The following is a 14,355-nucleotide window of genomic DNA, read 5'->3' as shown; positions in this document are numbered from 1 at the left end:
TCAAAGCCCCTTCCCCCTCTTAGGAATTTCAGTCTGGTTCTGCTAGGTGGGGGGAAGTCAATGGAAGTGTTTAACTCGATCTCATGGGTTTACATGTGATGTCCAGCGTTGCATTTCCATTACGAACAACACATTTGACACCAAATTCTCTTCTTCGAATTGAAATTGTCAATAATTGTTTAGTGGTGTTAATGTTGAAAGCTGTTGTGTGAACAAGTTGGTTGGTCATCTTGCTTGGTTCTTGTGGCACTAGAACTGATTTATGACTTCCTGAGGAATTCGGCTCCTTGTTTCAAACATCGCTTTGATAGACTCTTTAATTTGTCTGGTTCGACTCAATTCTGTTACAATGCCTTCTATTTCTAGATGACAGAGACAAAGGTTACCGGTACTTATCTGAACTAACTTCATGATCACTGCAACTAGATATAAAGAAAACGTTGATTTTTGACTCGGTGCTATCCAATGACAGTAAAAAAAAAAAAAAAAAATCTCCTCGGACCATGCATTTAATTGGCTTTGACATCCATCAGTTCTTGGCAATTCCTCATTTGCCCTCTCACGTCTGGCTGGTTCGAAATTATATGGCTGCGGGCCATCATACATGTTGGCTGTTGCCACCTCTTCCTCATCCCAGTTTTTATCGCAACGTTACATTGTCCTAAAATAGTTTTTTCAACGTGTACCGCTTGCATAAACACTGCATCCGTAGGCAGTATTATCCGTATGGGCTGTCATTGTTGTTTCGTGTCCAGTGTGACGTCGGATCTCGGAGTACATCGATCTAGGACGAGTTCACGGGTGGGAACTCATGGGTTTGACTGCCATTGAAAACTGCACTTTCACGGGTTTAAGGTTGGAAAACACGGGTTACGGGTTGCCTGGAACACAGAATCATCCTAGGCTGAGGCTACCTTTCCTCCACTTCTCCCCAACGGGACGTCATCACCAAATTGCGTATAAAAAAACTTTAATACCAAAAACTTAAAAAACTGGTCTTAAAGACCATTTTTGAGACATTTTAAAAATGATATACATATCTTGAGTGATTTATGTACCGATTAATCGACAGTGGTGGTTAACCTGCAACATGGGCTGTACTTACACAGGTTCTTCACGATCCTCTTCATTAACATTCTCTGCGTCTAAATCGGGCTCAGACTGACAAGCAATATAAAGGAAGTCATTGCTTACAATACAACAGTAAACCACCCCTTTAAACAGCAAAATAATGGCTGTTTGGTGGTCTGTTGAGTAAGTACAGACTTTCCCCTCGTTGAGCAGTAGCAGGGGAGCGGATTCTCTGGTATCAACAGCTAAGATAACGGCACCATAATCCAAATGTAGAAAGCTTCTAGCAACAATGTTAACATTCCTTTCAATTAGAAATTTTGCCCTTTGACACCTGTTTTTACAGTATATTGTTTGTCTACACACTTGCTAAATTTACAAAATAAACACTAAATGTGCAAAGATAATAGAAGGTAAGCAGCTAACTGAGATGAAAAAGTAAACTTCAATTATGCCTTGCCTACATACACTTTTAAACAGTCCATCAGATGACAATAACAGATACCAACCCAAAACAGGAAATTGAAGGTGAAGAGCAGGTATTTTAGGCAAATGGTCCCACATGTTTCGTTCTTCTCTTTATTTGCCCCCATCTGATGAAGAAAAAGGACATGTATGAACTAAATGCAACTGAACACTTTTGTTGGGCTAATATGTTGTGGTTTTGTGGATGTGCAGAGTATTTGCTTTTGTCTTCTCAAATCTTACATTAACGACCAAAACATTTCATTTTGTCCTTGTTATTCAAGCCTCTTCTGGTTGTTTATTCTCAGAGTTTGCATGCTCTTTAAAAAAAAAAACACTTAAAATATATACTTTTGACACATGAGTGATGAATGTGTCTGGATCTCTGTTTATCTGCCACTCATTTAAAAACACAGATGTTCACAGCAATTATTGAAACACACCACACACACACACACACACACACACACACACACACACATCAATTATAAACAGTTGAGATATCCCTTACAAGACAATACTGTGGTGGTAACATTGCTATATAATGGTGTTCCAGCTAATACCATTCTACATGTCTAAAAGACCAAAGCTGTACAATCATACTTTATTGTTAAGATTAATTTCAAAATAAATCATCGTTTTCACATACGTAACATTTAGAGTAACTAATAACAATGCTCACTAAATGCAACTTTTCAGTTCAACTTGGAGTAAGAATTATCTCTGCAGGTTGGGAGTATTTGGGGTTGGTTATATACAGTACAGACCAAAAGTTTGGATACACCTTCCCATTCAAAGAGTTTTCTTTATTTTCATCACTATAAAAAATTGAAAATATGTCATATTCTAGGTTCTTCAAAGTGGCCACCTTTTGCTTTGATTACTGCTTTGCACACTCTTGGCATTCTCTTTATGAGCTTCAAGAGGTAGTCACCTGAAATGGTCTTCCAACAGATTTTAAGGAGTTCCCCGAGAGATGGTTATCACTTGTTGGCCCTTTTGCCTTCAGTCTGTGGTCCAGCAAGTTTCTGGAGTGAAATCTAATTCCCTCATGAATGCGGGTATACTGTACACACACACACACACACACACACACACACACACACACACACACACACACACACACACACTCATTTCAGATTTTTTTATTTTTTTATTTAAATTCTGAACAGATTATATTTAGTCTAGAAAGTAGCTGTCATTTTTTTAATCTCTAAAAATCTTGTTACAGTGAAAGGAATAGCAGAGTGCAGTTAAAAAACAAACTTAAATCCGCACTGGCCATTTACAGGTGTTCAAGAAATCAACAGATATGTCTGTGATTGGCTACATTGCGTTTTCACCGGATCACAAAAACTGTTCAACAAGGTAGGTTAATTACTTGTCAGCTTCGAAGGAAGATAAGTAGATGTATAATATAATTGTTCATTTGTGCACAAAATGTTATTAATTGTTTGTGGTTTTAAATGTTTACACAACAATTTCAGCCACTGATTTGCTAGAGGTAGCCTATCGTTAGAATACTCTACAAGTAAATGGGCCAGCATCTGTTAAATATTTTCTCATATTCCTCTGTTTAGCTAATAAAGTATGTCATTTGAAGTTGTGTAAAATATGGTGGTACAAACTTGCTCACTGTATTGTAAGACTGTAAGGTGAGAAATGAAGAACGATATAAAGACTCTTATGTAGTGACAACTATTTAACTTATTTTTCTCCCTAAAAAAGGTGTCACATGGAATTGCATGACAGCCTACAGTTCATGTGGAGAAGCTGTTTGTTTGTAATTAATATATCTGCTACAAATCAGCAGAGTTTGATACTTGCCTGTTATTTTTTTTATCCTAGTTTGCAGAAGCTCTTCTAATCGGGGAGAATTACATTTTCGCAAGTTACATATGAGGCCACTATTGCACACATACTACATGGGTAAACGTTCTCAGAATTAACTTTATTATTATTTTTTTTATCTGATGCAGGGGATGGTGGATGATGACCAACAGAGTTTGTACTTTATCAGTGTAGTAGTTAAAAATCATTTGCAAAATAATAAAAAAAAAACTTGTATAGCCTACTATTTGATACAAATGTTGTATTTGACCAATTTTAAAGTTTTACTACATTTTGTTCCTGAAATCCACACTTTTGGAATCAATATAATCTAAGGAAATCTTACCAAGCACAAGCAAATAAAACATGTTCCATGGATAAAGGGTTTTGTAAAAAAGATCATGTTGATGGATATTCTACTAATATTAAAAATATGTTGGTCATTCTTGAATGGCTTATTCTGCAGTGGGTATAAACAATATGAAAAGCATGTATAATCATGGAAGCAGCCTATAACGTGCTTGCTTGTGTTGATCAGTAGGCCTATTCCTAGACACATTTACTAATTTTTTACACCCTTGTGTAGCTTTCACCTGTTTTTTATTTTTATTTTTTTTTTTTATTTTGTTTTTGCAAAGCATGACCATGTATTTTATATTTATACAGGTGTGTAGTAAACATCATTTATGTAATGCCTTCACCACATCTGTTAATAAGACTTTTAACAGAATCAGTTGAAGTCTTTATTCAGCAAAAGCATTCTACTTTTATCTTTGAAAAAAAAATATATATACACATAACTGTATGGTTTGATTTAGCTATTTGTTATTAAACTATAAAACATTTTAATTGTTATAAGTTTGTAGAAAATAAGCAAAACATTGGTAAAGTACTGTAAGGTTGTTAATTTCAAAACTTGACCAAAACACATTTGAGTCAAAATGATTTTCATTCGAATCTTAAATTCATCTCAAAGTACACCACAATGCAGTATATGATTGAAGACGAAAATAAAGTGTATAAAGACATTTTTACAAACCTTTTTTAACTATGTAGTGCATTTTATCTACTAAATGTATCATTTTTGGCCAAAAGAGAGAGAGAGAGAGAGAGAGAGAGAGAGAGAGAGAGAGAGAGAGAGAGAGAGAGAGAGAGAGAGAGAGAGAGAGAGAGATTAAGAATGTTTATATTACAGTTATTACAATAATAAATGTGTGTATTAAAAAAACATTCAGCTTTCGCCTTGTTATTAAAAACCTTTTTTTTTTTAATGACTGAGCAAACGATTAGGAATGACAGAATAATCATCATACATTTTATTATGGCAAAACAGATACATTTTGGTATCTGTTTACAAGTTATTAAACGACACATTTTAATGACTTATTTATGTAAAATAAGAATATTAAAAAAAATGCTTAAATGTTGTAGGCTATTGTAACAATAGTAATAAAAATAAAAAAACAATACACTAAGCATAATGTCATTCTGCGCTAAAACATACCTTTTTGAAAAATCGCTTGTTTCAGAGACAACGCACTAATATTTTCAACGCGAAACAGGAAACTCATGAATATTCATGTATGTTCCGCCCAGTGACACCAAATATCTCAGACACCGAAAATTTCAGAACACCGGTTACTCACCTGTCTGAACATGTTCAGGATTGCTGCTTCAATAGAGCACAAAGCCATGCTGAATAAGGTAACTATTATAAAACTATCTTTAAAGCGCAGAAATAGACCAGTATGTTATTCAGAATTCAGCCTTATAAAATAATTCAGAGCACATTTATAATATACTTATTTGACCATCTTCCATGTTGCATGAAGCTTATCTTTATTTATTTGACCAACTTTCATATTGCATAAAGCTTAGCTTTGTTTATTTATTCAGATTATTCCATCTCCGTCTCATTTTTAATTTATTTTATTATTAGCTTATTGATTTCTACTGCGGTAAGTTAACTCAATACCAGCCGCTAGGCCAGCCCAGAAATCAACGCTGCAGTTCTACTCATTAGAATCTCAGTCCCCTAATTCAGTGTTCTATGCTTTCGACCTCGAAGGGTAATTCCATAAAGATCTAACTTACTACGAACAATTTGCAGAGATCTTACCTTTATAAGCTGATTTCACACAAAGCCAGTCAAAAAAAGTAAGAATCGGTCCACATAAAAAAAAATAAAAACAACTTAACACACTTAATTTATCGGCTAGTTTACCTTTTTTTCTTCTTCTTCAGAACAGAACGAACAGCAGAGAAACAACGTGCCCAAAGAAAAGTTCGAAGGAGCTCCACCCTAGTGAGCAGGGTTGCCAGGTGCCAGAAACATTTCCAACCCAAAATCCTGCAATACCGGAGGCTAAAATTTTAGTGCCACATCTGATCTCGTGTGTGAGTGTGTGTGTGTGTGTGTGTGTGTGTACTGATATATATACACAGTACAGACCAAAAGTTTGGAAACATTACTATTTTTAATGTTTTTGAAAGAAGTTTCTTCTGCTCATCAAGCCTGCATTTATTTGATCAAAAATACAGAAAAAAAAATGTAATATTGTGATATATTATTACAATTTAAAATAATTGTTTTTAAATGTTTTATACTTTATAATTTATTTCTGTGATGCAAAGCTGAATTTTTAGAATCATTATCACATGATCCTTTAGAAATTATTCTAATATGATGATTCATTATCAAAGTTGGAAAAAGTTCTGCTTCTTAATATTTTTTCAGAACATGTGATACTTTTTTAGGATACTTTGATGAATAAAAAGTAAAAGAAAAAAAAAGGAAGAAGCTATGTTTTTAAATTATAAATATTTTGTAATAACAATATACACTACTGGTCAGTAATATTTTTCGTTTTTTCTTCTTTTTAAATCAAATCAATACTTTTATTCAGCAAGGATGTGTTAAAATAATAAAATGCGATAGTAAAGAAAATATATTATTAGAATATATATTATTAGAATTGTTTTGTTTTATTTTGAATAAGTGCAGTTATTTTTAACCTTTTATTCATCAAATATATTAGACAGCAGAACTGTTTCCAACTGCTAGCAGAAGTAACAGGATGGAAATACTGGGATGTGCAGGCCCTTGTTGCAAGTTAAAGTAGCTTCATGCTTGCTTAGGCTGCTGTAGTTGTTGGCTGATTTGACAATTGCTCAAACCTTGTCTGAATTAATACAGTCCTGTTGGAAAAGCATCTTTTCCTCTCATTTTGGCCTTCAGGCCCTTTTAAACAGCCTCCAGAGCAGATAAATTTGGGATGCTGTTTTCCTGTTGTAGTATGGACTGTGGAAATAGAGGCTTTGAAACGATGTAGCCGTTTTTTTTTTTTTTTTTTAACCATTGTACCAATAGACATGTCTATAGCAGTACGGTTAATTGCATTAATGTGATATTCAAATTCAAGCCGTTTCTAAAGATATTTACTTTGCATGCTTTTCATATTACAGTCCTAAAAAGCTAAAAATTTACTCACACTTGCTGTTCTGTAGCCAAACACGAGGCAGTTGCGTTTTTTTGAAAAATTCTGAATAATCATGCCAGTAAATGGTGAAATATGTCCCTAAATAATTTATCCTGCCGGAATAATTGCATGAAACTTATGTCTGTATCATCTCAGTGAGGTTTAAACATGCACAGCAAAGCATATGTAATGTCTTTAGACATTTCGGTGTGGATGACAACTCTGGAAAAAGCCTTTGCTTCGTGGTTAAAAAGTGGCATCGTCATCAGACAGAGTGAAGTCATAACGTCGTTTGACAAATTTTGGCGTCTTCATAAATCGCATTCTATATATAAAGTCTATTTAAATTGTTCAGATAAGCAAATCATGAAGTTTTCTTGCATGATTAGCATTTTAATTGTTTGGTCAGACGGTTCATATATTGGTCCATGTATTCACGTTCATAAATCGGGGATTAAACGTGGAATTATCTTTTGTATGCGAAATATGTAAACGAGCATATGTGCACAATACCTATAACTGCGCTTCACATTTTGCAATATTGACATGCAAATGGCTAACTGACCCGGTTTAATCTCATCAAGTTTGTTAAGATAAGATATGTACCAGTTCATTGCGTTTACGAACTACATATCGGTTTATACACATGTATACCAGTTTAGTCCTTTCGTTCACGAATGAGAGCTCTCGATCTCTGAGACTCATATGAAACTCGCTCATTGTGGATGACAACTCTGAAAAATTCTTCATGAATGAGTGTAAACTGAGAACGATTCGTTTGCCTAAAAGATTTATTCGAAAAAAACGATTCTTTCATGAACGACATATCACTACAACGCACAGTCTTCGCTGCTAGTGGAGGCAGCATCAAACTGCGCCACGGCCGAAAAAGCAAGAGAGGCTTACTGCGGTGAGAACTGGAGCACGGCTGCGATCCAGCATTATAAGAGAGCCCAGTCCTGGCGGGACAATCATGTTGTTGAGTGAGGCGAGCTCAGGGATTTGCACGAGCTTTTGGCCACAACGTGTGGCTTGGAGAGAAGCCGATCCTGACCCGATGACGCTTATTGGTGTTCGGCGGATAGATATCTTTGTCGGAAAGGAAGATTGGGCCTGTGATAAGATGACGGACAGAGTGAACCGAATGCTGACAAACGGTCTATGCCGAAAAAACTGTTGTGGGACAGGAGGTAGGAAGACTGGATATATATACGCTTGTGTGCTATTTAGGATGATTAGCTAAACGAGATGCACCTGTGCCAAATTGGATGATTATCTGATCGTGCTTCTCCCGAACTTTGTTAATAAAACCACATTTCATGTGACGTTACATAGTAGTGCGGCCACCATTTGTAGGACCGAATTTGCACTCTGCTGTGTTCTGGGCTGTGATAAAAGCAAATCACAATGGATTATTTACCAAGAGATGTTGATGTATGGGATTTTTATGATCAAATACTTCTCGTAAGCATATATGCGTTTTTACATTTTAGTATTTTAGTTAGCAAGTTCGAAATGAAACTTGCAAAAGGTTAAATTCATGTGAGAGACTGTTGATTTGCCAGAAAACTTTAGTTATGCTCTACCTAAAGCTAATAAATTGACTAAAAGTTGTTTTTTTCTTTGATGTAAGCACAGTTATGAGAGTTAAGAATATTTACGCTGCACTAAATTTAACAGACAAAACACTCCAATCCACAAACAAACAGATGAGGAAGAGGAGGATGATGACAGTCCAACACATAACATTACAAAGAGAAAGGTTTGTAGTTTTAGTTTCCACATTCTTATTTTTATGAATGTAACAATGTAATTGCTTCAAAGATGTTAGAGGGAAGAGGATTTGTTTGTACTATTATTATAATTCTGTAGAAGATTGTTCTTTTTAAATAATCTCACTTAACAAAATGTATAAGCTAGTTGCAGTGATTTTACGATGACAATGTACTACAATCAAATTTAAATTCATCAACATGTCTGAGATCATTTGCAAGAGCTGTGTCTAGGTTTTACAGTTGCTATGTAAGCAGATGTTTAGGTGCTCACCACTACCAAAACACATTTAATTGACCACAACAGAACACATATTTACAGTTGTGTTGATACTTCACTTAGCATGTAGAGACATAAAGGAATAACTGAATATTTCTCCTAAATATGCCACAAATGTCTTGTAAACTATGTTTTGCAGTAACCAAGAAAGTGTCAGCACGAAAATAAATGACAGACATTCCTCCTCAGATACCTGTGAACATCGAGCAGTGCTTGGAGTCAGACAGTGGACATCATCTTCATTGATACTTCTCTAAGTGGACTACCAAGTGAGATAAGGTTTTATTGACAAGACAGACTGATACAAGAGGTAGTGAAGTGCACAACAGATACTGAACAGGAACACAAACAGAACAGCTAGGGAAGGCCACTGGGAAGACTTTACAACTGGAAACAACTGGCAGAATACTTGGGCAACAGAGGGGGCAGCATGACCAGGCTGATAGAGAAGGCCACACAAGGCACCATAGAGCAGAGCTCAGAAACTTGACCACTCACTCTGGAGACAGACCAGATGCCAGGCTGGTAGAACCAGGGCAGGACAAATGAGAGCAGGTCAGGAACTCGAACACAAGACTAGACAGGACAAAGCGCCACAAAAACAACTTAAATCCAAAACAAAAGAACATAAACCAATGAACTGATAAAAGTAAAGTAAGAAAATAAGAAATTACCAGTTTAACCAACTTAAGAGAATGATCAAACAAAACCAAGAATCAAGACTAGAAAACTAAAATATTACAAATGAAAGCAAAGGGCAAGAACAAACAAATTACTAAAACTAGGGGCAAGACAAGAACACAGAATCACAAGGACTAGACAAAACAAGGGCACAAGACCAACCAGACAGGGAGACATGGACACATATCCAGCCATATCCACAGACAGAGGGGGTGAGAATGACAACAGATATATACTTATACCTATATATATGGCTTGTCTAGCGTCTTGTGTTCGTAAGAGCGTCAGGGCTGTGACGATGGATGATTTTTACCACCGCGGTAGTCATGGACCAACAACCGCCGGTGGCGCGGTGTTGAAAAAAATAAAAATTATATATATATATGTATATATATATGTATAAATATATTCGTGTCAAAATGTGATAGTTAACGAAGGCGCTCATTTTTTTCAGTTTAATGTATTCAAAATATTAAACGTAGGGGCGTGGATGGCCACCCACTCACAACTGCTGCTTCTGTCACTTTTTCTCATGACAATAAGTGAATTTATTCAGTCGCAGAATGACTGAACAGGAGACGTTTCAGACACGCGCTCCTCTTCACTTTATTATCAGGTGCAAGTTAAGCGAGCCCGGAAATGGTCCTGCCGGTGCGCGCTTCCTTTGTGCATATCCTCATATCAAACTGCGAAATAAACTATGTGCAAGCAGTGTCGTGGTCAGTTAATTCATGGAATTACCAAAAAAAGGTGATTAAAGCTGTCTTAAACTGTGCATGCATGTAATATATTTTATATATATTATATACAGGATATATTTATATATGTAGGTTATGCACATGTCTATGAAATCAGCCCAGCACTGTCTCACTCATCTACCACATCGTCAGTTCGTGTTTATTTGAGAACTTCTGTCAGTGAACGCCGCCTGCAAAACACTAAAATAAATATAAAAAAATAATGCAGTTGAACAAGAAAGACGCCTAAATAAGAAAATTTAATACACCCTGTCTAACGGACGTGAGCGCGCAGTGTGACAAAATACTCATTATAGTCAGTGATGCTACACTGGATGCAGCACAACACGACATGATAAATCCCCGTCCGGTCTGTGAGGTACTGACACAGAGTTTAAATGTCCTGTATAGACACTAAACAGACTAAACCTGTCGCAACGCTGTGGTGTTGCGTCCGGTTTACTTTTCCGCCACCAAGCACGCTAAGTAACTCCTCATCTGCACGAGCTCTCTTTGAAATAGAAATCGTTGCCATATTTCTTGTTACCATTTTTATTTATCGCTGTCTTGTTTATATTTGGCCAGTTTGGAGAAAGCCTCACCAACCTGACCAGCCAGCGTTTGCGATCACAAGAGCTTGTGCAAACGCGGATGGGTGACATGAAGGCTCAACACTAAATTAATGTGCTGAATGCATAAACTATTTTCCTGCGCTCAAATATCTCAATATAAAGGAAACGCTGTATCTGAGGTAATTTGTTTATTACCATAGACTTAGAATTTGCAACTATTACAGTTATTACACTTATATACAACATTTTGTATTATGCTTGCTATAGAGTGTGGTCTGCGTTGGATGTCCGTGTCTTCCCCGGAACCCCGTCCACTCTTCGCAACCACCATCAAGCAACACTACTTACCTTTGGCTCGCTCCCCGCAGTTCCTGTGTCACCCTTTCCTGCTGCCTACTCACCTCCGCCTCATTCATCATTCCTTTCCACCATCTTGGACAGTAAATTCCTCCCAGCGTTATTTGTGTTCCAGTTTTGTATTGTCTCCGTATTCTCATTAAACATTGTTAACCTCGCACTTGCTTCCAGCTCCTCCTTCACCCAGTCGTTACAGAACGCTCTCACCAACCATGGAAGCAGCGGGCACCACTTCACTATCGTAATTTATTCACCACAGCATCAACTGCATGGATCAGCAGCATGAAAGCAATGTAAACACCAGACGCGCGATCCAAGCGCTGGTGACACAGGCGTCCGAGGTCACCAACCAGATTCTCCAACTCACCTCTCCCACTGCGCCCACCGCACCGCTCGTCCCCCGGGAGACCTCCCAGGACCACTTCCGGCCAGAGCCGCGACTTCCAGCGCCAGAGAGTTACTCCGGTGAGCCAAACTTTTGCAAGACTTTCCTTAATAAATGTTCCATTCATTTTGCATTACAGCCCCGCACCTTCGCGACAGAGGAGTCAAAGGTTGCGTTTGCGCTTATGCTACTATCTGGCAGAGCCGCCTTATGGGGGACAGCGGTGTGGGAGAATCAAAATCCGTGTTGCGCCTCGTTCCACGCCCTCTTCGATGAGATGAAACGGGTCTTCAATCGAGCCGCGGCTGGCAGGGAGGCCGCCCACCAGCTCTTGGACCTGAAACAAGGAAGATCATCAGTGGCGGACTATTCCATTCAGTTCCGTACCTGGCGGCGCAGTGGGATTGATTCCTGCATGGGCTGGCCGACCGTGTTCAGAAGGAGATCTACCTCCTCGAGCTGCCCCCAACGCTCAATGGCCTAATCCACCTGGCCCTTCGGGTAGATGCTCGGATTAACCGCCTGGGTAGACAAGTCAGTCCTACACGCCATCCCATCTCTCCGGAAAGGGGCCGCCCGAGTCGAGAGAACATGGTCGGTCCCGTAGACGATCACGAACCCATTCAGGTGGGTAGAGCTCGGCTTTCCCGGAGGGTGAGACAGCGGCGGAGGTCCCAAGGACTATGTTTATATTGCAGTGGCTCGGAGCATTCCATCTATTCATGCCCGGTAAAAGAGCCAGCCCGGTAGTAAGTTTGAGGCTACTATCGGTTGGGATCTCCGCCGGGAAGTCCTCAACCACATCATCGACTTTCCTTCCGGTGAAACTGCGGTGGGAGAATCACACTGATGACTGTCACGCCCTTCTGGACTCTGGGGCCAAAGGTAATTTCATTGACTCCCATTGCACATCACTGCACTCAATAGTCAGGAACTGCCACACGTCACCCACAACACTGAACCCATCACTCTGCTCACCTCAGGCAACCACAGTGAAACCATATGCTTTTACCTCATGGACTCCCCTGTAGCTCCCATTGTTTTGGGGTTCCAACACTGTCACATTGTCGAGTGAAAGTTGTTACGAGTCTTGTCTGGTTTCTGCTTGTCCTGTTGTGCCTGTTTCTGTCTTTCAGAAAGAGAACATGGTGTTATCAAACGTGCCCGCAGAGTACTTGGACCTTAAGGAGGTGTTCAGTAAGTCCCATGCTGCTCTCTTCCTCCGCATCGTCCCTACGACTGTGCGATAGATTTAGTGCCAGGTAAGTCTCAGCCTAAAGGCAAACTTTACTCTCTTTCTATTCTGGAGAGGGAGGCCATGGAGAAATACATTTCTGATTCCTTGGCATCGAGGTTCATCCACCCTTCCTCTTCTACAGCGGGGGCGGGATTCTTTTTTGTGGGTAAGAAGGATGGTTCTCTGCGACCTTGTATAGACTACCGAGAGCTGAACAACATCACGATAAAGAACGCCTATCCATTACCGTTGATGTCTTCAGCTTTCGAGAGGTTACAGGGAGCATCCGTATTCAATGCCTACTCGCATATGACTTTTACCAACAAAAAGTGTCTTAGAAAATTTAAATCAATATATTGTTTTCTGTGAGTGAGTAAACAAGATGATTTACACATAATTTAGAAAGAAAAATTCTAGGCTACAAGCTCCAGTTCTCAACAGTCCCGGGAACCAATGTTATGTATGTGTTTTATGGCCTTATTCAAGTGATTTAACATTTTTAGTTTTTCACTAACCATGCATAAATTTTTTTTTCTCAAAAATACAATCATGTACATGCAATCATGTACATGTACATTTCACATATTATTATAGCCCGGTTTGTGCTGATTACAGTGAGATTAGACTTTACCCATTTAGATATTTAAAAGAAACTGAAAAAAAGCACAAATATCAGGGCATGACAAAACTTCTCCAGGCCCCAAAAGATTTCAGAATTAGAGACACGCATCCAAACTTTAATTGAGGACAGTAAGAATGTTAGGGCTCTGGACATGGCTTTGGATGCGTCTAGCTCAGGGATTCCTGTACACTGTCCGGTTACAGCAGAGCCCCTGCAGCAGGGCAACTGGGTGACGGTGAGGCAGCGTAGTCGTGGGTCAAAACACCACTCTTCTGTTCTGATCAAAACATGAAACAGGTTCTCCCCACTCTTTGATGAACCCACTGAGAAACCTGATGAAAGTGCTCTAGTTATTGGTGATTCTATTGTACAGAACGTGAATATAGAGACACCAGCCACCATAGTCAAATGTTTACCGGGAGCCAGAGCGCCTGACATCTTGGCAAATTTAAAAGTGCTGGCTAATGCTAAACGTAAATACAGTAAGATTGTTATTCATGCTGGCGCTAATGATGTTTGACTTCACCAGTCGGAGATCACTAAAAATAACTTTAAAGAGGTGTGTGAACTTGCAAGCACGATGTCAGACACTGTAATATGCTCTGGTCTAGGGCTGCACGATGTGTTGTTTAAGCATCGATATCGCGATGTACAAATCCACGATAGTCACATCGCAGGATGTACGATGTAGGCTGTCATAGTTGATCCGTTATTCATTAACTGTATGGGCCAAAGAGCGCGTGTGAGAGAGAGAGAGAGCGCGAGCGTGCAGCCGGCGATACACTAGATGCGTGGCGCAAGCGTCTCAGCTGCGTGGCGGGTCCGTTTTTTATTCGGCTCGCATGTTAACAGGTTAGAGCTTGCAGC

At 38.8% G+C, this 14,355-nt stretch overlaps 1 protein-coding gene across 5 annotated transcripts in view; it reads right to left on the bottom strand.

Annotated features, from left to right (window-relative positions):
* Positions 1 to 5,760, bottom strand: part of cd151l (CD151 antigen, like) — a 92,805-nt gene extending 87,045 nt beyond the window's left edge. Inside the window, exons 1-3 of one of the 5 annotated variants that reach the window (XM_026286373.1) lie at positions 5,591 to 5,759; positions 2,471 to 2,602; positions 1,581 to 1,664 (exon numbers count right to left, since the gene is read on the bottom strand). In XM_026286373.1, coding sequence (XP_026142158.1) covers positions 1,581 to 1,664 — 84 coding nt within the window. In that variant the 5' untranslated portion in view covers positions 2,471 to 2,602; positions 5,591 to 5,759. Of the gene's footprint in view, positions 1 to 1,580; positions 1,665 to 2,470; positions 2,603 to 5,485 lie in introns of all 5 variants that reach the window. The other 4 variants (XM_026286372.1, XM_026286374.1, XM_026286370.1 and 1 more) reach the window with 4 other exon arrangements.
* Positions 5,761 to 14,355: the final 8,595 nt, after the last annotated feature.

The sequence above is a fragment of the Carassius auratus genome, chromosome 17 (assembly GCF_003368295.1).
Source record: "Carassius auratus strain Wakin chromosome 17, ASM336829v1, whole genome shotgun sequence".
Lineage (NCBI taxonomy): Eukaryota > Metazoa > Chordata > Actinopteri > Cypriniformes > Cyprinidae > Carassius > Carassius auratus.
Note: the sequence above shows the minus strand (reverse complement) of the source record. Positions and strands in the feature narration are given on the sequence as shown.